Here is a 26,442-nt window from a genome sequence, read left to right as displayed (position 1 = left end):
GGACGGCAGGAAGAGTTTTCCTGCCAAGGGAGAGAAATTGTCCTTATAGTGGAAGTAAATATGGATAAATCTGTATAGATTTATATAATCTGATAGACGAAAGAAGAATTGCTGTGGTCTCAACTGGCCTTCTATGAACGAGGCTATGTTTTGTGTTTGTATGTTTTGTTTTGTTTTAAATAAAAGCCATGGACAGACCTCCATGAGCTGTGTGGTGCCATTTTTTTTCTAACAGGGCTTTTGTCATTTTGTGTATTGATTTGTATGAGCTCTCTTTGAATTCAGCAAAGTATTACTTTGTTATGTATCTTGCAAATACTTTCACTGATTGTGATTTTTATCTTCTGACCATTTTATTTCTTCCCTTGCAATGATATTTGAGTTGTTAATTTTAGGTGGCTTTTCCTTAAATATTTCTAGATTTCATATCTAAAATGACAGACATTCCTTATTAAAAGACCAAAAAAAGAAAAAAAACCCAACAAAACAAAAAATGACAATGTACACAATCATTTTGGTGTGTTCTGATGTAATATATAAGGCACAGAATCAGATTCCTGTTACGTATATTTATCTATACACATATATATACATAGGTATACATACATATATTTATAAAGAGAGAGAGTTTTTTTTTTTTTTTTTTTTGAGAGAGAGAGAGGCAGAGACGGAGAGAGGGAGAGAATCTTAATCAGGCTCCACGCCCAGAGCAGAACCCAATGGGGGACTCAATTTCATGACCCTGAGATCACGACCTGAGCTGAAATCAAGAGTTGGACACTTAACCAACTGAACCACCCAGGCGCCCGAGATTCCTGTTATTTTTTTGACCTAACGATTCATTTCTTTCCACTGATTATAGGTGCAGCTTTTATTATATGCTACATTTCTACATTTCTTTTCCTACTTATAAGTTTGGTTTTTTTACTCTCTCTTCCACTGACTTCTTTACTCAAGCACCAACACAAACTACTCTATTATGAAACGTATTCGTATCTGATAGAGTTCACCCTTCTCCTCCCCAACATTTTTTTCTTTTTTAACAACAAACTTATGTTGATTTTTCCACATGGGATATATAATCGGTATGTCTAATTAAAAAAAAAAAAGGAAAGAAAATTCTACTGGCATTTTTGGGCGGGACACGTTAAATTTATATATAGATAATCGTCATTTTATAATATTGACTGTTCCTATCCCAAACCCGAAAATGTCTTTCCATTTATTTAAACCACTTTTATGACTCTCTGTGTGGTTATAAATTCTTCTTTTTATAAGTCTTGTACATTCCTTTGCAAGTATTTTCCTAGGTATTTTATCTTTTTTTTAATTTTAATTTTATTTTATCTTTTGCTATCTTCAATATAAATGGAATTTTTTTCTTTCTTTATAATGTCCAAGTGGCTGTTGCTTATATACTGAAAAGCAAAAATTTTTATATACTTTTGCAACAGGCCAAAAAAATTCTCTTGTTCTAATAGAGCTCTTTTTAGTAGGCTGTCTTGAGTTTTCCAATTATACAAATAATGCTCATTTTGTCATTCCTTTCTAGTTTTAATTTTCTTTTAAATTTATGAAACATTTTCATGAAAATAAATATGTGTAATAGATACATTTACACATATCATATACATTTGTGTGTGCCTATATGTGTTATGTAGTCTAATACAACTTAATCATTACGGGAAACCGTCACACAAATAAAAAAATCTTAATCTGTTCAATTCTAAGATCCATGTCAAGTCTTTCTATCAGGTCTCGTGTTTCTGCCTTCAAAAGAAGGTACAAAGTACGTACTGTTTTAGAAATCATTTCAATCCTGAAGTCCTGAAGATAGTGTTATAGATTTTCTCTTAAATTCTTGTCTGTGATACATCAGTCTTTATTTTATCCAGAACTGATTTTTAGAAGAAATCTGAAGGTATTCAATTTCATTTTTATATATGCAGTAAACCAATTGCATCATCACATTCTTCTGAAAAGTCAACTTTCTCCACTGATCTGCCAAAACCTTGCTCAGACATCAGGTTTTCATGTAGGCATGAACCTGTTTATGACTCTGTATTTTGTTCTAGTGGTCCCTATCTGTCCATATTTGCATAAATGCCAAAATGTCTTAGGTACTACACTTTTGAAATTGGTCTTGATTTCTGTTAGGGAAAGATTCCCACATTATTCTCCTTCTCATCCTTCTCTATCTTTGCCCCTATCTGCATCTCATCCTTCTCCAGTTAAGTTTTGGCTATTTTGTCTATACGTACTTAAATACAAATTGTGAAAATAGTTGTCAACCACAATATAAGACCCTGTGGTGGTCTATTTATTGGAATTTCCATGAATCTCTAAATTATTTACAGCAGAATGAAGAGAATAATTTACCCGCAAACATATATATTTTCAATGACACATTAAATAAATTTTAATAAGGGCATATACTTTCCTACCTTTTGTTGGATTCATTCCTATGGCCTTTGTGTTTTCTGTTGCTACAGTAAACAGTATTTTCTTTGTTAATGACATTTTGTATTTTTGTGTTGACAGCTGATTTTTGTATATTTATCTTATATTTAATAATCTTACCAGATTCATAAATTAATTCCATACTTTACTTCTACATTACATGTTTTTTATAGGGAATCAAACCACTTGCAAATTAAAATAGCTATGTTTCTCCCATTCTCATCTCTGTAGCTCTTATTTTTCTGACATGCTTAGTTTGTGTCTCCAGTACATCTGTATATGTGACTTTCTCAATTTTGTAGAAATGTTTCTAATATTTCACCGTTAAGAATGATGTTTCCCCGGGGTGCCTGGGTGGCTCATCTGGTTAAGTGTCCAACTCCTGATTTCAGCTCAGGTGTTTAACTCAAGGCTGTGAGTTCAAGCCCTGTGTTGGGCTCCACACTGGGCATAGTGTCTACTTTAAAAAAAAAAAAAAAGATGTTTCCCATCGATTTTGGTAAATATACATCACTAAGTTTTGTCTTATTGGTTTTTTATTGTGCATCTACTGAGATACTATGGTTTCTACCTTTAATCTATTAATGTGGGGAATAAGATTTTTAAATGATAAATGGCCTTTGCCATCCTACACAAAGCCAACTTTATTCCCTTTAGTAACTTTGTTTACACAGTGTTGCTTTATTTTGAAAATGTTTTTTTCATTTTTGCATCATTGTCAGATATGAAAGGACTGTAGATTTCTTTCCTCATAATTGTCCCTTATTGATTTTTACTTTTACTTATTTTTATTTTTTTATAAGATTTTATTTATTTATTTGACAGAGAGAGAGCACAAGCAGGAGCAGCGAGCAGCAGGCAGAAGGAGAGGGAGAAGCAGGCTCCCTGAGGAGCAGGGAGCCTTTACAGGACTCAATCCAAGGACCCTGGGATCTTGACCTGAGTGGAAGGCAGACACTTAACCGACTGAGCCACCCAGGAGGCCCCTGTATTGATTTTTATATTACATTAATACTAGCCTCAAATAATGAGTTGTAGGGTATTCTTTTATTTTCTAGAAAAATTAGATTGATATTAGCATTATTTATTCATTGAACCTATTCCTATGTCTTCACTGTTTTCTTTGGGAAGATTCTAAAGTGCTGATGCAATACCTTTAAACGGTTATAGAGCTTTATGTCCTTCTATTATATTTTCTTAGAATTTTCCCATTTCATCTGTTTTTAATTTTTTGCCATGCCAGTGTTCAGTGTATTTCCTTAATATCTTTTTAATACCATTGGTGGCATCCGTTACCATCTTTTCTCATTTCTAATACTAATGAATTGTGCATTTTTTCCTTGATCAATTTTATATTTGTCAATTTTATTTGCATTTTCATAGATCTAATATGTCCCAATATAATTATTTTTTTAATATATATATATTTAGAAAAATTCCCCTTTTGGGATTTTGAGCATTTGTAATCGGAATGGGAGACTTCAGTGTCTTTTCAATTTCCACTCAATCCAAATCTTAACATGAATCCTCGTGTGAATTTTTAATGTGAAAAAAATTGCCAACATATTACTTAGCTATAACAACGAAGTTCCTTTAGAAGAATATTATTTTTTCATTTCTGCTAGACAATTAGTACATTTGTATATTCAGCTCTTCTACAGAGCATAGGAGGTTATACAAACTACACTTTTAGAAATAACAAATTTATCTTCACTTAATACATTTTTGAGCACATACTGTGCCAAGTATGCAAGCATTATTGTTCTAGGATGCTGGGAATATAATAGTGAACTAAGAAGTTAAGAATTCACTATACACCGGGCACCTGGGTGGCACAGTGGTTAAGTGTCTGCCTTCGGCTCAGGGCGTGATCCCGGCATTATGGGATCAAGCCCCACATCAGGCTCCTCCTCTGGGAGCCTGCTTCTTCCTCTCCCACTCCCCCTGCTTGTGTTCCCTCTCTCGCTGGCTGTCTCTATCTGTCAAATAAATAAATAAAATCTTTAAAAAAAAATTTAAAAAAAAGAATTCACTATACACATACAGATAGATCAACAGAAAGACAAATATATAGTTGGAACGGGAGAAGTTCTATGAAAAAAATAAAAGCAGGCAGAGGGTCATAAGCTGGGGCTGTGGTTATGTCTACATTGTAAAGAAATGTTAACAGAAAGGTCTCACTGAGAAGGCGATAGTTGAGCAGACACCGAAAGAAGAAAGGCACGGGTGTTTTGAGTTACGGTAAAGAAGCTGATGCATCTGGAGCCCTGTTGGTAATAACCACATGTGAGATGATGGTCATTTGGTCTGGGATGCCAACAGCAGAATTAGTGAGATATAAACAGAAGACAGATATATTATGAAGGCAGCTTCAACACTGGTGGATCGAACGTGGAGAGTGAGAAACAGGGCTCAAAGATAATTTCACTGTTTGGTTGAGCAATTAGAAGGCTGGAGCTTCCAAGCATTGTGATAGGAAGACCTGAGGGGGGAGCACTTCTAGGTTGTGGGGAGTCATTTCTGTATATGCATCGTGGAATAAAGGTTCACTCCATGTGGCCTTGGGTATATTTACAAATACACAACATTGTTTTTATAAAACTTTACCTGATAACTTATTAAAAGTTTCATACAATATTTAAAAACATTCTAAACACTCAGTGCATATGGCATCTTTGCTCCAACAAATTTTCATTGACATTCTATGCATAAGAATATTTTGCTATGAAAATTACTATATTAAAGCATTCACTTATTTTATACATAGTTACTGGACGCCTAATATGTCCCAAGCACTAACAAATGCATTAGGAATCCCACAGTAATAAAAAATGGGCATGGTTCATTACCTCTTGGAGCTTACAGCCTAAAATTAGATGAATGAATGTACATTTATAAAGAAATAGTGCCATTGAGTGTTTAACAGAGAGACTAACCTACACAGAACACATCCTGCAGGCAATGGTTATTGATATGATATATGAACTATGATTCGTAAGAGATAATAATGTGGCTGCAATGCTGACAAGAAGGGGGAGTGTAGTGTGAGGTATAGCTGAAGAGATAAGGTACAGACAGATAATACAGAGCCAGCCCAGAAGTAAGTTGAGTAAAGTTAAGGTACTTAGAAGTATCCTTCAGGGGGCACTGGGTGGCTCAGTTCATTAAGCAACCAACTTGATTTTGGCTCAGGGATGATCTCAGGGTGGTGAGATTGAGCCCGACAATAGGTTCCGTGCTCGACAGAGCGTCTGCTTGAGATTCTCTCTCTCCCTCTGTCCTTTCCCCTCTGCATTAGCACACACACACTCTCTGTCTTTAAAAAAAGTATCTTTCAGGATTTGTGCCGTAGTACAGTAACTAATAACATGAACTCGGGACTTAGAGAGCTTCACTCTGACATCACTTGGGCACTTAATTAGCTGTGTGAGCTTTGGCAATCAACTTCTCTAAAATAAAGCTAATATTGCCACCTTCCCTCTGCAGGTGGGAGCAGAAGTCTTCGGTCTTGATGTACTAAGTCAGTGAGCTTTGCTGTCAATAAATCTCCAGATCTAGCGAGGTCAGAAAAATACTCAGAGGGTTATGTTACTAAGAATTATCTTTAAAACTATGATTTCCCTGATAATGTATATATTTACAGTGTCTAAGATCTGGGGATAAATTTTAGTAAGCCTTACCCAACATGAGGGGCTGTTTTACTTTTGGTTGGAATTCACAGAGAGGATTGAATTACTTACGGCCATAAAGAAAAAAGGATGTGATATGTATATATGGCTTATATTTCTATTTTTGCCATATAAATTATATATGTATATATGTATTATGTATATATGATACATATGATATATTGACACTTTTGTTATACATATGTAAAAAATATATATAACAAAACAATCTAAAACACCACTATTTGTACAAAAAAAACCCTTGTATTATTGGCAAAGGATTGTGTCGCTGAAGTTACAGCTAAAAGTACTTCACAAATATATGAGAACAGACGTATACAATTCAATTACAGACCACCTTTTAGGCTAAAAATAAAAATACTGGGCTCTCTACCAACTCAAACATGACTTCCATGCAGCATTAACTTAGAATAAGTATTATGTGGCAGGGCTACTCAGAGTGTGGTCTGTGCCCCGGCTGCCATTAGATGAAATCTTTTTTAAGATTTGTATCTAGGTAAGTAGCCGGCACTACGATGTAAATTGGCTACATCACTAAGCACATAGCTGAATCCGGCTGACTGTATTTTTCTTTCTTTCTTTCTTTCTTTCTTTCTTTCTTTCTTTCTTTCTTTCTTTCTTTCTTTCTTTCTTTCTTTTCTCTCTGCCCCCCCCCATTTCTCTCTCTCTCTCTCTCTTTCTTTCTTTCCCCTTCATTTCAAGACTTTTTCAATGAACCAAGCAATGCACTGTATTCTGGCATAGCCCTTACATCATCAGAGACCACATTTTGAATGGTAAGATAATTTATTGAGCAGTTAATGAAGAGTCAAATTTAATGGCGAGAACTTTACTACATACACTAAAATGGGTTCTAGGTGGTCTTCTAGTGCTCAACGGTGAAAAGAGAGAGAGAGAAAAAAGAATGAGAGAGAGGAGAGAGAGAAGAAAATATAAAACAAGTAGACAAAACTTTGTTTTTTAAATTTTAGAACGAGGAGGCACTTCTAACCATAAAAAGCTACAGAAGAATAATTTTAAAAATGACATTTGACTACTAAAAAAATTTGCAGTTCAAAAACATGAAAAAACAAGATTACATTAACCAAGAGAACTAGAGAAATCTTAATAATACATTTGATGAAACAAGAGTGCTCTTAATATCAAAAGAACTCCTGAAAAATTAATCTCTATTAGCTTCAGTTTCCTCATCTGTAAAAAGACAATAATCACAAAAGAGAGCTCCAGATTTCTATGAAATCATATTATAGAGGAATACACAGTATTTACTGTAATACCTTCTAATAAAAGAAGACATTATTATTTTTATTAGAAAGGTTTTAACAATCTAATATAAATATGGTATCTTAAGAATTAAAGAATATTGTATCATTGTGCAGTAAAAAGTTAACTCTGCAAGTTTGGGTGGTCTAAAACCTGCTCATAGGTCTAGCCCTTACCCAGCTCCTGGGAGGTAACATGTCAGCCTTTGGAATATCTTTTGTGATAAGACTCTCTTTGCTTACCTAGGGGCCCTAGGACAAGCCAGATAGCTTATACTAAGAATATGATTTTGGGGTAGGGCTTGGCCAGCTTGACCTCTGGAGGGGATGGAGAATGAAGGTCTTCCTTGGGGGTGGTCAGTCATGCCTCCACGAACAACATGACCATCTATTAAAAACCCTGGATGCCAAAGCTCAGGTTAGCTTCTTGGGTTGGCAATACTTTGTGTGTGTGTTTTGATAGATCATTGTTTAGAGAATTAACACACAGTTCAACTCCACGGGGAGAAGACAACTTTCAGCTCATGCCTTATGTCCCCTGGACCCTGTGCCTGCTCCTTGGCTGATTTTAATCTATACCCTTTTACTGTAATAAACTATCATTTGAATAATATAGCTTTATTGAGTTTTGTGAGTCCTGCTAATTAATCATTGAACCTGAGGGTGGTCTTGGGGATACTCCCCAAACACAGTAATCTAACCACAATTTATATATCAGTCATAAAGCATGGCTTTAAATCAAAGTAAAATTTCTTACTTTAACAAATTATTGTTTATAAAGATCATATAAAATATATAAAGCATAGTGCATATGTGTATCCATGTGCACTCAACAAACTCCATCAGATTCATGAACAATTTCCTAAGGTATTATTTATAAAAATAAAGTTCAACAAAATAAAGTTTTAGCTTCAATCACAGTTAATTAATGAATATCCCATTTGTATTATGTGACTATAAATACATTTAAAACCAATAAAAACATTATATTGTTGAAAATTTTGGTTATAACAGCAACAACAAAAAATCACACCCCCTTGACCTTGACCTATTGTTTAGAAAGGAAAATAATTTTGAAAAAGAACCATAAACATTGGTATAAATCATTTATTTCCTCTTCCTTGCTATGGATACTAATCTATACTTTTGTATATATTATAGAAGATTTTTTTATTTGGCACTTTCCCACAGGAAAATTTGATACATTTTTACATTTAAGATTCCTTTGAAATAGTAAAAAAAAAAAAAAAAAAAGTATTTTTTTGTTCTCTTCAATTACTCAAATTCTCACCCTTAAGGCTCGGGTTTTATTACTTGGTGGCCCTTACTGACTTTTCCAGCCATATATGGAGTTTCTCTGGGAAACTCTAGAAACCAAATTCAAGACAACGAACATAAACACACTCATCCCAAATCAATTTAGAAACATTTCATGTGTGATTACAAAGGCATTCTTTAATTGACAAGTTTAAATGGACTCATTCTGCCATTCTAAAATTGTGGTTTGCAGAATTATATGATCTATTTTCTGCATAGGGAAATAAACTGGAAAAAGTTATAACCTCTCCAAAAAAAAAAAAAAAAAAAAACCTGACGGAAAGAAATTTAAAAAGACAAAAAATAAGAATGTAACCGTTTCACTTAAGTAGTTGACTTAATTGTATCCCTAAGAGCTCTGTTGATTTGTGTGCGTGCACACGTAGGACCCACTGATATAATTACCTAACATTTGTGAAAACTGCCTGTTTGAGAGGCTATGTGTTATGGACATCGTTTTTTATGTCTTCTTCGTACATTCTTCTTTCATTGTGCTTTATATCTTACACTGGATGGTGATGATATAGTTTATACAGATGACCTCTCTCCTGTCTGTTCGTTGTATGTTCTTTGTTAAAGACACAATTATTCTGTTAGTGTATCCCACGTTCTAGCATTAAGAAGAACAGTAGCCTCTACTTTTGAAACACATATTGCTTACAAGTAAGGAGGATTTTTAGTAACTAAGTAGTTCAACATATATCACATGTCTTGGTCTTAATCCATCAAGCATTACCCTACCTTTGGCACATTTCTATTGATTTTGGGTACAGCTCTATAAAAGTCAAATAAAATAATATTTGACTACCATTTTAGCCATTCCAACCTGAGTTCCTGGTCATAAACCAATGTTTCTACTACATAAAGCTCAAGTGGCCTTTCCTTAAACTATATCATTTAGTTTTTTAAGTAGTTGGAGGTTCTTGACCAAGCCTTTGCATGTTAATAAAGTAATTTGCACTGTGGCTGGTTCCTTTAATTTGTGTTTTTCCTACGTTTTAGAATACATCAGAGATTAAAGAAATTTATTTTACATATACTAAAGTAAAGTAAGATTGCTTCATAAAGTGAGCCTTCTACTATTCAGGTTACTTGTCTGTTTCATAAAAGTATACCGAGATTGCTTGTATACCACACTGTTAATGCATAGCTTAAGAGTGAAAATTATATTATTAGAAAACTAACATTTAACTTATAAAAACTGTACTTATGATGAATTTGTACTTGTGGTCTTAAAGTTTTTTAATACCAACTTTTTCTTGCCCCTAAACATTATTTTCAGTATGTTTTGTTCAAACAATGCACATGGTTTTCCTTAATATGATTAAATTGGAAATCTTTAAATTATGAAAATTATATTGGAATTAAGAGTCTAAATCCTATCATTCCTGGAGTGCAACACCAAATTAGGTTTTTGGCAGGGCATACTTTCCCTAAAGGATGATGATCTTAAAGTGTTATTTATCTTTTTTTGTTTCTTTTTTGAATAACAAATAAACACTTTGGAGTGTAGAACACTCCAGATTGACCACTGAAAGCCTGCGTGGGAGAAAATGAAAGTATATTCACACCTTTAAAAACAGTGACATCAAAAATCAATCACTGTTGATAATGTCTTACTTGTTAGAGTAGGTTATGGGCACATGGTCATACACAATTTCTAATAACTCATTGAGCTGTATAATTATAACTTGATTTTTCTCTACTTCAGTTTACTTGAATAAAAAGTTTTTTTAATCAAACTCTGTTATGTCCTATATAAATCTTCTTCTGTGCTTTCTCATACCAACCAAATTCTATGGCTCGATTTACTCAATTGTGTACAGAGTCCACGCATATAATGAAAATGGAGTGAGCTGGGTCTATGATACCCCAGTACCACAGAGCTGCAGCCAGTGATGAGCTGGGAAAGATGGGCCCAGTCTAAAGGGTACAGACGCTACTCAGCTCCAAGGAATGGCTGCCATATGGGGCTGTAGGTCTAACGTTGCCAGGTCTGGAAATTTGAATTTTTATGTCAAATTTATACTTTTTAATGTTGGCAACTGATTCAAATTTTTAAACACTACCAGCCAAACTAAATATGTCTTTGACCAAAGAGGCCTCCATAAAGATCACCTCCCTGAGTAGGACCTCACTAAATCTGAGTCCAATTAAAATACTTTTCATATGTACTGCTGATACTGCTAGCACGCAGGGAAGGCCACGGTCAAAATTCAGTCTGACTCCACACCATTCCTACTATAATATACTGCCTGTAAATATGTGCTTGTTCTTACATAATCTGAATCCCAGACCAACCTCATAACACAGGTATTATCCCCATTTTACTAATGAAGGAGAGAAGGCCCAAAGATAGCAGATAACTTAATATAAAAATACAGAACAGTTTGACTTCAATTAAATAGCCCGAGTTCAAATCCTTCCTCCAACACTTACTATTTTCATAACTTTGGAAGGGTAAATTAACTTCTCCACATTTCAGTTTTCTCCCCTGTTAGGTGGGTACTCTAATAGCCATATCTCCCCAAAATGTTCTGAGGATACATAAAGCTCTTAGAAATGTTTTGGCACATAGTAAATATTACATAAATGTTGCTATTACTAATTATGATCGCTATTAACATTATCTATAAAATGAGATCCTTGCTTTTTGAGTTTTAAATGTACCAAACTATGTAAAGTACTTAGAATTGTCCCTGAGACATACTGTTCATTACATATTAACTGTGTGATCAGATGAAGTTTCTTTCAAATACATTACTCCAAGCCATGCAGATTAATTCCTTTACTCTGTATCAGGTAAATAACAAACATGTTATCATAGGTTGGAAGTATTTTTATTTGTACAAAGTGTTTCCTTTGGACATTTGAATAATAAATAGCTCTATAGTGTCATGTTTATTGCCATGTTTATATCATTTGGAAATTGTAATGGAATGAATCATGTGCCACGTAATGAATGTCCTAATGTGAATGTCAATAACGTAGTTAGATTTTATTCAAAGTATCAGGAATGGTTACAGTATTCAGAAGACACTTTAAATTTAGATGATACTTGTTATCTTTTTGTTTCCCTAATTTTTAAATTCCCTAATTCCCTAAACCCCCCAAACACAAAAGATATGCATGTAATTCAATAACTCAAATTACAAAGTTATATGCTAATATGCGGCATAGCCAGAATTTTTACTTACTTGTGACCCATTTCATGAGCAATTGTAAATGCAAGATTCAGGCCATTGTCTTCAGCAATAATACATTTTCTCTTTTCACTACACATTCCACTCAAATAAGCTATACCTAGAAAACATATACATGAATTATCATATGTCAGATTCAAATGTAAATATTTATGCTACACATCAGAAGAAATGAAAAATGATGGTTTTTCCATTCAAATAACGTCAATATTAAACTATTATATCTACCCCTTGTACATGGAATTTTAAGGGAGACTGTGTATGTATAAATCGCTCAATAAACTCAATATTCTTTTCAATTTCATATTTCAGATTAAATTACTTGATCAATTATCCAATTCTCAAAGTGCATGCTCTAAGAATCTATTTTATAAATACCACTTTTCATTGTCATGTAAGATAAATGAATGGACACGAGTTTGAAAATTTAAATCAAAAATCAATTATTAAGTTAAATATTTTTCAATTATTGTAAAGAACCTAGTTTCAGAGAAATACCCCAAAATAAAATAAACTACATATATATGGCATTCTTGAACTTACATTGATATTTTGAGGTAATAAAATTTTGAAATTTTATTTTGTAAAATACCATTTTAACTAATATGACATAAGAACTACCCGTGATATTTGGAATATTGAAAAGCATTTCCTTTGAACATTTTTTGGCTAATAAGATGTCCAATTGCAGAGTATGATAATGAAATACTATCTAAGACAACAATTCCAGTAAGATATTTAGATCTTTTGGTTTAAATCAGTGGTAAGATAATATGCAAAATCATTGCTACTCCTTAGTCAAAGATTTATGTACTATATTACTAATTAAGATACATCCCTGAATAAATATCATTTAACACAAAGAACTGTAACCTTCCAAGTGTAAGTTTTAATGCATTTTCAAAAAACAAAGTTTATTGAAGTAATATCTAGTGTTTATTGAATTGTTTGTATGTTCTGTAATGCTCATATCCTTATAAAATACATTTAAACACATTATATGAAGAAATTAAGGACTGAACAGGTAAAATGATTTGCCAAAGATCACATGACGACTAAATATTATAGAATGAGGATTTGAAATGAACTTTGAATCCATCTACCAACTAACATTTATTTTCCTGCTCATTACAATTTAGTGCAGAGTGGTCCCCAGTTAAAGGCGGTTAGCTGACTGCTTGTGACTTTTCTCTCTTCAGAAACATAAAAAATAGTGTTATGAAATGATTATATTTAAATAAAAGAACAAATTGCCCTGCCCATGTTTTGGAAAAATAGAAGGTTCATGGAAGAATATCAACTGATTTAGGGGAGCACAGCCAAATGACAGGGGAGAAGGATTTTATGACTGTGGTAGAACCCCACAGAGACTCAAGACGGAGGCACACAAGGTTTGAACAGAGGCATTGTTCGAGGATTGAAAATTCAGTATCTGAAATCCTCAACTACCCATTCAACTCTTCATGCAGATTCTCAAGGCCTGGTATCCTCTGGCCTACCAGGAAAATGAAGATACATTCTCTAAGCAAAATATACTATATACATTCTATTTTAAAAACATAACTACAGGAAGAAACAGCCAAGAGATGAAATACATAAAGATGTTATTTTATCTATACATGTAGAAATATTTTATTAAAATATAAAATCTACAAATAGATGAAGTTGCTTCCTTACGAATGGATGGTAGGATGAATAGACAGGTGATAAGCCTTACTACTTCGTTTGGCTGATTAAGACAACTAGAATTACTTCAGGATTAAATCAAGATATGGTGGGAAGGAAAGATGTGAGTAGGGGTAAACACAGACGGGTTAGGAAAGGGAGAAAAAGAGGAGGAGAAAAACATATTTGTTCTCTAGTTCCATTAAATAACAAATCAACTAAATCTTTAAGGATTCTTAAGCATAATGTGGATCTTAGGAGAGCTAAGTCCTAATAGGACTGAAATTTAGGAGAGCTAATAAGTTGCACTTATTAATGCAACAAAATATGGAAAACAAAGATATGAGAGTAACTAAACTTGTGTTATAGTTTAAAGGAAGATGGAAGAAAAGAAAGATGGAAGAAAGGAGGGAAGGAGAGAAGGAGGGTGAATGAAAAGTATCTCCTCTTAATAGAATACTTAAAATTCTCTTGCGCATTTGAAAATTTAAAAAGTATATAACTTGAGAATAAATACAAAAATACTGAATTAAGTTCAACTATAATTGGCATGCCAAAGATCACTGTTTGGTACCAATTTCCTTTAGGAGTCCCCTGTATTTCACAACTACAATAATCGTATCACCATACGCAGATTAACAGTCAGCTAATGTAGACTGTCATTACGTCATGTCTCTTTGCTGTATGGATCAATACATATCAAATTTAGTCACTTTAATAAGTTTTACATTTCTTCTCCTGTACCCCTTCAAATATATTGTTCCCACCAAATTGTCCCTTATTTCTAATTCTTAACTCTTCTATATTATTCTTTCTATTCTATATTTGTATCTTTTTTCCATATTTTTCTGTATCTTCCTACATTGTCTAGGATACCTTTTTAAAAAAAAAGATTTATTCATTTATTTGAGAGAGAGAGAGAGAGAAAGCAAGAATGGAGGGGAGGAGGAGAGGGGGAGAGAGAGAGAGAGAATCTCAAGAAAACTCCCTGCTAAGCACGGAGCCTGATGCAGGGCTTAATCTCAAGAGCCCAAGATCAGGACCTGAGCTGAAAACAAGAGTCAGATGTTTAACCAGCTGTGTCACCCAGGCACCCCGCTGGAAGACTTTCATAGATACCATTTGTTAAGTTAAAGAAATTACTTTCTGATATTCTTGTATGTCAAGTGAAAAAAGATGCAATGTTAGGTGAGGTGTGGATCACAGGTAGATGGGAGTTAGTATTTTTTGAAAAAGAAACAAAAGCTTGGAATAGTGAGAGAAACAGGAAAGAGAGCCAATTAAGTACTGGGGGAAAGCAGACGGTTCAGCCGAGGATAGACAGAATGAGCCTGTATAAGCACTAATATGCCCAAGTAAGTGATATCCAACCTAATGGTTGAAACAGAGAAGAGTAATATGTGGATTAAATTTGGGCTGCGATTTTGTAGATCAGGTCTAAAGGAAGAATCAAAGGATATGAGAGTTGGCAGTAAATTTGAGAATGAAAGAAAGGACAGAAATTACAGGGCTGGATAAGTGAAGAAGTAAAGTCAAAGGGAAGCTGATAATTTGAAGACTACAATACAGTTGTCCCGAGAATGGAGTCATCAATGAAGGAAAAGAACAGATAACTCTCTGAAAAAGTACTGGAGTCTGTGATAAGAGGTTGGGAATAGAGACATAAGATTTCAGAGGTGAAGTTCCATGATATGATTAAATATCGCCAGGGGAGCAGAGAAAGGTAGACATCATCCAGATCAAGGTCCAAGAATTATTTAGTAGTACTGGTTGGACCAATTATCTGAACATGAAATTGCACATGATCACAGTGAACTCAGGAAACGGGGAAAGGTGGCCAACATCCACGTGAAATGTGGGCAAGAATCAAGGAGAAGAATCCATCACAGTGAGAGAGACAGTTAAGATGGTAAAGCTGAGGAGCTTCGGCTCCAAATGAAGAATTTTTATATGAGGACAAGAGACTTTGACTTACAGGCAGTAGTGGGAAGCAAGAGGAATGCAAGAGGTATAGAACTTTGACATTTTTCTAGCATCAGCCTTGTGGGATAGGAGAAGAGAAAGAATGAACAGTAATCTCTCCGGAGGCCCTAGATTCCTCACCAGGCTGTGGGAAATCAATGACTACTGTGTAATCATGAAAGAAATTTGCTGATAAAAATTATAATTTATAATATGAAAGACATTTTATACCATAAAATACAAATTTATATACAATAAAATGTAATTTAAAAATGAATATATATTGGCACAGAGGGATGATTATACCTAAGTATTAAAAAATCCATACCATCACATTTTCACAGAAGAATAAAAAGACTACATAAAAATGGGGGCACCTGGCTGGCTTAGTTGGTAGAGAATGCAGTTATATCTCAGGTTTGGGACTGCAAGCCCCACAGTGGACACAGAGCTTACTTAAAACAAAAGACTACATAGTTACGATAATGTTCTAACAGCAATTGTATCATGTGGAGAGATAATGAGTAATTTTTCTTTCTCTTTTTCAATTTTCCAAATTCATTTAAGTATTTACAATACTTTTATAATGAGAAGATTAAAGACATAAATATGATGATCACGTCTATACAATTTAAGTAGTAATTAACAGATTCTCTTATAGACCAGGAAGCAATTTAACAAACACAATGATCCTCTCCTCCTATTCTTTTTTTACTTATGTGTAAAGTCAGAGTCTTCAACCAAGACTCTGATAAGTTTGAATTTCATTGTCTTACATTTGGCACACCAGGAAGATTTTCTTTAACTTGAAAGTTATGGAGAATAATTGTAACCATGACTAATTTAAATGACTTGCATTATTCTGTTTAAAAGCTTATGCTTTTCAGTTCCTTTCAAAAACTCACATGTTTCTTATTATAATAAGGGGTAGAGTTTAGAAGGGGAAAGGATTTAACACAGCTGTTATTTAAAGATAGATATAATACAGACTCTTTTTAAAATACTCTTTTGATATAAAAAATTCTACGAACACAAAGGACACCAAAAAACCCTCTATTTTCCCACCTAAAAATGAATCAAGTCATGTATAAGGTGTCAACAGAATCTCTCATCTGAAAAAAAAAAAGTACTATCCTAGGATGTAATTTGATACCTCTCCAAGATAATCACAGACCCTTAAAACTCCACAGGAAGCATGGAGTAATAATGGACTAATCAGGAAATCAGTTTTTATGGGATCAGACGGATGTAGCCTAACAAAATTAAATCGTCCAGCCCCAGCACTATTGCCCTTAAGCACTAGCTAGACTACCTAAGTGCAACATCTCGTCTCTCCTGGCACAAAATCCTGCATGGTCTTAGGCAAGATATTTGTCCTAGTATTGTATCCGAGGAGGAAAGTCCTTTCCCTATGAGTACTGCTGTTGCTTGAGGCCTAATGGAACCAGGAATGTTAAGAGGGGACAAGTACCAAAGGTACGAAGATGAATACAGGCTGAGCAGAACCACACCACGACTCATTTGAAAATGTGATCGTTAAAACCTAAAGACATACAAAAGATATTATGGGAGAATAAAAAGAAACCCCAAATAGGGAAAAATCAAAGTAGGAAAGGCTTTTAGGGAGAGAAACAGCTTGGCTGGTATTACTGAGTGGGGAGAGGTTGGTGCAGGGGGTGGGGGTGGGGGGGCCGGGGGGGGGGAGCAGAGGAAGTTTGTTGCGGGGGGGGGGGGGGGGGGTTGGACTCCTGAACAAAGGAGTGAGCAGGGAAATGCCTAAGCAGATAGAGATGAGAGTTGCTGTTGTTCACAGAAGGGGAGCTTAGGTTCTTTAAACGCGCCCGCCAGGTCACACATCTCTGCATCAATATGTATTTAGCATGTCCTCAATAAGGGGTGTATGAAATGAATGGCATAGATGAAACTCCTGGAAACAAAGACCAATATAAAGTGTAACTTAATGTGGGGCCTTAACTAAAAATGTAATTTTGAAGAATGGAAATGTATTTCGTCCATGAATTAGAAAAAAATCTTTTTTAGAATGATTTATTGATGGTGCCCACATAATATGAAACCCCTTTACGTGATTACATTCAAATTGGGCTTTAAACATATTTTAAAATACCTTGCCTCACCAGCTCGCTAATTATCTGCCTCTATTCCATTAAAAGACAAGATGATGATCTAGGAATATAAAAGTACAATTATGTAAGTTAGGAGTTTAGTATCAGCAGAGTTATAAATGTTTTTTAAAAAATAGGCTTCCATATTAAGTGCTTAAACTATAACATTCTTCATAGTACAGTTTCTAAGAATACTAAGAAAAAAAACAAGAAATAGAGTATTAGTTTAATAAAAACTACAGTAAATCTCTGTGGTCAAAAAGGCAGAATATTTTCTAGAGAGTAAAATGTTGTTTATGTGTTCCCGCAACATGGTAGACAGAGTCCTGTTGTGAAAAACACATAGAGGTGCGAAATAAAATGCAATATACAAAGTTTTTAATGTGTAGTTGAGTTTAGAGAAAAAAGATTCTCCAGTGCAGGACTAAAGCTTAAAATTTTTCAAATTTGGAGTGATGATATCATGAGTTAATGTTGCTAGAGTCTGGGGGTCCACAGCTAATAAGACAAGTCTTATTAAATAATGGGTGTGGTCTCAAAATGTCCACAGGGACAGGAATTGAGTAAGGAACTGAGATCCATCAACAAATCAGAAAGCCTGAAATGGCTATTAATGTGTGAAAATAATCTCAAAAATCCATATGTAGGAGAGCAAAAAAGGAACCCCGGCTCAAAACAAATTCGGGGTATGCCAGAAAAGGCTCTACTAACAAACTGAAACCCAAACCATCAGCATTCATAGGTATGAAGCCACGGGAACATGGAGCCATAAATATAATGTGCAAATGGATCAGACAATTTGGGGCTCTAACAAGGGTGGAAAAAGTCTTGTCAGTTCAGGAAAATAGCCCAGTGATGGGTATTAAGGAGGGCAAGTATTGTATGGAGCACCGGGTGTTATACGCAAACAATGAATCATGGAACACTACATCAAAAACTAATATGGTCACTAACATATCATAATAAAAAATAATAATAAATTTAAAAAAAAAGAAGGATCACTTTGACAAGACACTTTATCATCTCAACAAGCATAGAATTCCCACAGGAAAGAAAGTTCTACTGAAGATGGGCTTACAAATAAAAATGACAAACGAAGTGAAGAAATGGCCACTGTGAGAAGGTGGCCACTGATATAAAAACTAGAGAGAAAATGATGACAAAATAAAGACATTTTTAACATAAAGATGGGGAGCTTGAGATCTACATTCACTGGGCCACCGCAAACCAAATAAATGTTTTTGTAGATAGAGAAAGAAACCCTTTCTCCACGACCATTTACGTCAAAGTAACAGTGTAAAGAAATGTTCAATTTCTTCAAACGGAAAGAAAAATCCTAGACTAAAACATGAAAATAAAGAGGAGGAAATAAAGGACACCAGAAAGAATAAATGTATGAATAACTATAAATTAATATCGAATGCACAAAATACTAATTTTAATGTCTTCCAAACCTTAAAATATAGGCCAATTTCCATTGGCCACAATGGAAAGCAACAATACATAGTTCAAGTGCTCAAGAGTTCTAGCAATAATCAGTGGTAAAATGATACATGTCATAATACACAAAATACTTGCAAAACAATAGTAAAATGATATATAACTACCAATTATAATTACATAGATTGAAAATGGTATACAAATATTGGATTTACCTATTTTTAAAGGCAGGAAAAGAAGAAAATGAAAGAAACATGACCTAAAGGCATACAGAAAACAAATAGAAAGATAGCATATCATTAAATAAAAAAATAAATAAAAGACAGAATTCGATTAAATAAAAAAGACTATGCCGTGAGAACTGTGATTGCCAAATTGAACAGATATTTAAATTCTCTAAGGTGAGAGGTGTGTGAAGTAACTTGATTGTGATAATCATTTTACAATGCAAAGGTATATTAAAACATCGCTGTCTACCTTACACTTACACAACTTTTATTTGTCAACTTTATCTTGATAAAGTTGGAATGCATGAATGAAAAATAAAGACTACGCTAAACCCAAACTAAGATTTTAAGACTGAATTAAAAATAAACCCTAAATGTATTGTGCTTATAAGAGATACAGCTCAAGCATAACATAAATAAGTAGAAATAAAATAATAGAAAACGATATAATATGCAAGTATCAACCGAAATAGTAAAAGGGTGACAATATAAATACTACAAATAAACAACATTAGACAAATTGAATTTGAGTCACAAGCATCTAGAGAGATGAAGAAGGATTTTTTTAATGATTAAAGGGTCATTCCAACACGAAGACATACAATTCTGTATCTGTATTTACTCAATAACTAAGCTTCAAAATATAAATAGTAAAAATGAACCAAATTAAGAAAGAAAAACAAATCCACAGTTAAAGTGGAGACTTAACAAGTCTCTTAATAGCTGATAAAACAACTATAAAAACCTTCACTCAAGATGTAAGAGATCTGAACAGAATATTAGCAAATCTGTCTTAATTGACGTACCAGAATATTGCATCCAACAACAAGATTCATCCTTTTTAAGAGGATATGGTGCATTTATAAAACCTGACCATATACTGAGTAGGAAAAAAATCCCTACAAATTTCAAGAGTGGAAATTATCCAAAGTATGTTCATTGGCCACAATGGAAATAATTTGGAAATCAAGAACTAAAAAGGTAACTAGAACAACCCAAACTGCCTAGACATGAGATGATAAACTTCTAAATAGTCCACAAGTGAAAGCAATTATAATGAAAATTAGAAAATATGTTAAACATAGTTACAGTAAAAATAGAACACATAAAAAATGTGTGGGCTGAAATGACAATGCTCAGGGAAATTCAGAGTATATATTATAAAAAATAAAAGAGACTGAAAGTCAATGATTAAAATTCCTTCCAGAAGCTGAGAAGAGAGCATCAAAGCTTAAGAAAAGAGAGGGAGAGAAATAATAAAGAGCAAAACCAATGAACTATAAAATAAATGTAAAAGAAAATTGGCAAAACTGATAATTCCCCAGTAAACCAATTAAGAATTTAAAAAAAAGAGACAAATACAAATTACCAACATCAACAAAGAATAAGGAAATGTCTCTATAATCCTAAAGACATTAAGGTAATGTATTTAAACGTATGCCAATAAGCCTTACAACTTGCCAAAGCTGTCAAAAGAAGAAATACAAAATCTAGAATTTTCTGTTAGAATGCCATTTATTCATTCTACTCCAGCTATACTGGCTTTTTTTTTTTTTTTTTTTTTTTTCCTTTTCTTGTCATTTCCTTCTCAAGACCTCTTCACTGGCTTTTCACTCTGGAACATTCCCTCCTTAGCTATCTCTCTCCAGATCTTCTTGATCACCAAATTTAAATTGCAAATATCCTTCTCCCCATTCTGGAACTCCCACATTATCTCTTACATATGTCTACTACTTTTTTTTCCCCCGAGGGGTTTATCTTTTAATATACTGATTAATTTAACTATTTGGATATTGGCCACCTCTCCATTGGAAGGTAAGCATCACAAGGGCAGGAAAGTACTCAGAAGTCAATTTGTTCATTCCCAACATGAGAACTATACATTGTATAGTACCATGATAATACATTTTGAGGTGTATTAACATGCATCTCTCTTTTTCCACACAGGGCAATCGCTTCTTGGCCTTTTGGCTAAGATCAAGTGTTGTATTTCCACCCAGGTCATGTCTTCTTAACCATCTACAGGCTTTGCTCTGAGGGCAGGTGGGAAGTCATAAGGATTAGTAGTAGGTAGCCTTTGGAACTCTGGAAGATAGCTCATTGGGAAACTCCAGGCTGATCCAGGATGAGTTAAGCAGGGAATTAATGAAAACACTGGGTGAGTAGGTGGGAAGAAGGGCTAGGCTGTCAAGTCTGAGCCTACTTCCACTTTCATTGCCAAGGAGGCAAGAGAGGTGGGCAGTTTGACCTTGGGGGACCCATGGATGACATCACTGAGATCTGGCAGCATCTTTGGCAGCAGTAAGAGTAGGACAGGTAGGGACTGGAGAGGATGGGACAATAAAGAGAGTGGTAGAAAGAGTTGAACAGGAGTTACAGGGCTCTGACCAAACCAACATTCTTGAGTTGAACCCACCAAATGCATTTGGAGGCCCAGTCCAGCACGTAGACGAAGGAATTCACTGCAAAGACACAGATCCCAAAGATCTCAGAGGGAAGTGCAAGCACTATGATTTGTGATCCATAGCCCATCTCCCCAGCCATGGACGGGATCAAAGGAGAGGTGAGGGGAACTATCTGGAAGAGCTGAATATTAGCTAAAACTAAACCAAAGCAAGCTAAATGGATAAAGTCATTTAAACTGGAAGAAAAATTAACAACAAATGACATGTTCAAGTTTTCACTGTCTTGGAATCAAGGGAGGTAGGGAGTTGTGAGGACACGTTTCAATACACTGTAGGAAACTAGATGCAACATTTTCTTTTCCTAATTTAGTATCATCTTTGACCTTATAATGTGTATGGCGACAAAACTGTAGTTAATTTTGATGAGAATGTACATGTTAAACAAAAGTCTGTATGTGTTTTTAATTGGTTGCTAAAGTAAACAGTGAATAAACACTCATTTTATTATCCTAAGGTGCGATTGGAGGTATCTAAAATCAGTGAAGTATTGGACTAGACAGCATATGGATACCATGTCTAATTCTTTGGCAAGCTTTCATATGAAATATTAATACGATGCAGGAAAAAGAAGGTGAAAGGTGGTACAAGTAAATGTTCATAATAAATAGTGAAAGAAAGTGAGTCCAGAGGGGGAGTGGTATGCTGGGTAGGCAGAGGTGGCCAATTCCTAAATTCTGCTCTTTTGAGAGATGCAGAGAATGTCATGGTAATGGACAAGTTCCAAAAGAGATTTATTTGTTGCTTTTCTTATTTTCACAGGTCCTTAATCTTTATAATAAACTTCCCCACCAAACAGACCCACCTCCTCCCTACATTAAGATAATGAGAAGGACTGCTTTTGTACGAAAGGAAGAACAATTAGGAAGATTTATGGCTGCGGGCTAGTTTTGTGCTCCTGCTCCTATAGTCCAGATTTATTCTACTTCACATTCACTTCTCTCTTTCAGAAAATTTAAGGGCAAAATATTGGATGGTTTCAGAAGTTAAACTCTCAAATCCTTAGGGACTTTAAATTAAGCTAGATCCCAATGTACCTTACTGTGGTTTGGGTCTATCTTTAATACACCATTAATAACATATACCATCTAAAATTCTTCATTTAGATTTCAGTGCAACTCTGAAAATATAAGGCTTGCGGCACACTGAAAAAGCCATATGTGGGAGAGTATACATCTAACACAAATCAGAAATGAGAAATTTACTGTGCAGTCTACCACGAACATGGATGAAAATTGGTATTCGCATCGCTAAGTTAATTTAAAAATGATAAATGAGCGTTCTTAGGCTTTCTTTATGACTTTGGTCACAAAAGCAAAACAAAAACAAAAACTAGGCTTAATGATTTCATCTGCCTTGGAGATTAAAAAACTGTCATGACTTTAAAAAATAGGTAAGATGAATCACAGTTAAAGATTTTTGTGAAGTAAGCTGAAGGATACAGCTGGAAAAATTTAAAAGTGTTCTGATTGCGTATAAATCAGGAATTTTGGCTAACGCATTTTTATAATGTTATAACGTAATCATATCCTGAAGGCATTAAACAGGGACAATTAAAACTAAAAATATCATGCTACTAAAAAGTTCTATAAATTGTTTTAGAATACTGAAAACACTGACAGCATGCATTTATAACTACAAACCAACTCAAACTTCAAAACAGTTTGACAACACTTTTTCTCATCATGCCAATTTTTAATCATTTTGCTGCTTTTTATAACCTGCTTTCTATTCAGTATGATCAGTGGTTTTTATTGAAGTAAAGAAATAATTCTATAAACTGGAAAAATCTGAAGAATATAATTATAATTATAATTACAAATATCTAATATTCTTAAATCTCAACTACTAAAAATTAAAATACTAAGTTTAATACAGTGATTTGACATAATTTGTTAAATAAAACACATTTACTTAAGGACAAGTGTTTCAACTTTAGATGCATTTTTAAGATCTCAGCTTTTTTAGGTCTATACAATGAGGTAGTTAATAGTAAACTGGTTAAAAATCTTCTCAAAGATGATTTGATGTTTTCTAAAATCCTATTGGAATTCAACCAATTTTTTCATGACCTGTTTTCTGCATAGTAAAGGCAAAATGCAGAGAATAAAGCTTTAAGAATCTATGCTCTTGTGTCAGATATTCTAGGGCTTGAGTCCCAGCCTTGATTTTTAGCTGTGTGACCATAAGAAAGTTACTTCTTTTTTCTGAGCCCGTTTTCTCAACAATAAAACTGGGAAATTAACCATTTGGCTTAGGAATGCTAACTAATGTAGATAAAATATTTCAAGCCTATGTTGACTTATGTGAAACATGGCAATCATTAAACATTAACCTTTCTTATCTGTAAAATGAGGTTAACTATCCCTTATGACACAGAGGTTTTGAAGGGTTAAAGGAGGTGATGTATTTAAAAACCCATGGCATGTGGTAGATTCTTAGTAAGTGTGTGGTGAATACAAAGTTGCACTTGCAGACCTTATAATAAGAACAACTCTTAAAAACTACAAGGAGGACCTCGGGGTATTTTCTAAATTAAGATGTTTTTTTTGTGTCCCAAGGATATATTCTGCATATTTTAATATTCATATAGTGTTTACCAGTACCATTAAAATATTTTCTAATATATACAAAATCCTATAACCAAAAGAAGCTTTAACTGTAAAGGATCTTTAGAAGGAAAGTATCTTATGAACAATCACTTTTCATAATTCCTTAAGAATTATATATCCAAATCTTATCCCTGCAACATGTCATGCCAAAATAGAAATATAAAGTGTCTGATTTATGTTCTGGCTAGAGCCTACTAAGAAATACACCAAAAGCCAAGAATTAAACGAGATAAGTTCAGCTTTGCTTTTATTGTAAACCACAGGAAAGATGTCATTTTCCTATCAAGAATTCATTTCTATTCAGAAATACATCAACTGAGCACCTGGGATGCTCATTACTGTGCTATGTGCTGAGGACACAGACAAGCAGAGAGCAAGATCTTTGATCACAAAGATATTAGAAGGAGAGGAAATGAACGGAATGCAAGGTATATCGAATTCCTCCGAAAGCATGCATGGTTAACAAGCCCCAAAGTGGAAATTAATCAGGGTTCTGAAAAATGGGTAGAATTTGAACAAGGATAAAGGAAAGAAAGGAAAACAAAGGAACAGTCTTCCATTTGGAAATTCGAAAACAATACATTTGAACTCACTCACTGAATTCTGCAAAAATTACCAGCTCTTCAGCAGAAGAGTCAGTTGAGTGCACTGGTGAATTCAAAAGGGGCACAGTGGGGAGATGAGGTTTTAAAAAGGCTTCCCAAGTGCATGAGCAAAGGTGTTTGGTAGGTGAAGTCTGGGTGGGATTTCAGTCTCTTCTGTTCCTTAGGCCCCACAGATTAGGTACTCTGTGCAAGATACAACCTGCAGAAATCTTTGGGAAATCCTTGACTGGAATGCCAAAAGCAAATCTAATGACCACATAATTTCTTTCTCTTTTTGTTTTAATTTTTAAATGCATTTTCAGTAATTTACTTTTTATTCAACAGTTCAAAGAATTTTAACACTCATATTGATTCATTTAACCACCATCACCATCAGGAGCCTGAAAAGGTCCATCACTCCCCAAAACTATTTTGTGCCTTCCCTTTATAGCTACAGTCTTGCCCATTTCTAAAACAAGAGTGACCACTGGATCACTGATCCGATCATCATTTTAGGGTTGTCTTTCAGACAATGCTGTGTAAGCGGATTCATAAGGCAGGTGACCTTATGAGACCAACTTCTTTCACTCCTTAGACTGTCTTCCTCAAATTACCACAGATTGTTTAAACCATTCACCCCTTGAAGACCATTGGATTGCTTCCAGTTTTTCCAAATTGCAAACAAACGTGGTTTTGGTTTTGTTGTTTTAATATCAATGAAATCCAGTTCACCAATTTTTCGTTTAATGGGTCATGCTTTTGGTATTATATCTAAAAACTCTTTACCTAATTCAAGGTCACAAAGATTTTCTCTTATGTTTCCTTCTAGGCTTTTATAGTTTTACATTTACATTTGGACTTATAATCCACTTTGTATAAACGTTTATAAAATTTTATTAAAAAAGTGAAAGAATTTGATTATTCTTCATTATGCATAATGATGTCCAGTGTTTTCAAGACCATTTCTTGAAAGATCATTTTTTTAAAAGGCTTTATTTTTTTTATTTTAGAGAGAGAAAGAGAGAGAGTGTGAGCAGGGGGAGGGGAAAGAGAGAGGGAGAGAGGGAATCCCAAGCCGACTTCGCACACAGCATGGAGCCCAACATGGGTTTCAAACCCAAAACTCTGAGACCACGACCTGAGCCAAAATCAAGAGTCAGACGCTTAACCCACTGAGCCACCCAGGCGCCCCTCTTTCTTTAGTAAACAGAATTTGTCTCTTTGTAGAAAATCAATTGGACATATTTATGTGGATCTATTTCTGGAAATTCTATTTTGATCCACTGACTAACGTATCTATAACATTTTTTTAGCATGTTTATTTATTTTTTATTTGTTTTAAGATTTTTTATTTATTTATTGGACAGAGATAGAGACAGCCAGCGAGATAGGGAACACAAGCAGGGGGAGTGGGAGAGGAAGAAGCAGGCTCATAG

The 26,442-nt window shown here is 34.3% G+C and overlaps 1 protein-coding gene across 2 annotated transcripts in view; it reads right to left on the bottom strand.

The window, feature by feature from the left end:
- The window catches only part of ADAMTS19 (ADAM metallopeptidase with thrombospondin type 1 motif 19), a 224,024-nt gene that overhangs the window by 112,514 nt on the left and 85,068 nt on the right, over positions 1–26,442 (bottom strand). For both annotated transcript variants that reach the window (XM_044387367.3, XM_057307094.1), the window contains one exon: positions 11,926–12,031. In XM_044387367.3, coding sequence (XP_044243302.1) covers positions 11,926–12,031 — 106 coding nt within the window. The remainder of the gene's footprint in view (positions 1–11,925; positions 12,032–26,442) is intronic.

The sequence above is a fragment of the Ursus arctos genome, unplaced genomic scaffold (assembly GCF_023065955.2).
Source record: "Ursus arctos isolate Adak ecotype North America unplaced genomic scaffold, UrsArc2.0 scaffold_5, whole genome shotgun sequence".
Taxonomy (NCBI): domain Eukaryota; kingdom Metazoa; phylum Chordata; class Mammalia; order Carnivora; family Ursidae; genus Ursus; species Ursus arctos.
This window is presented reverse-complemented; position numbering and strand designations above follow the sequence as displayed.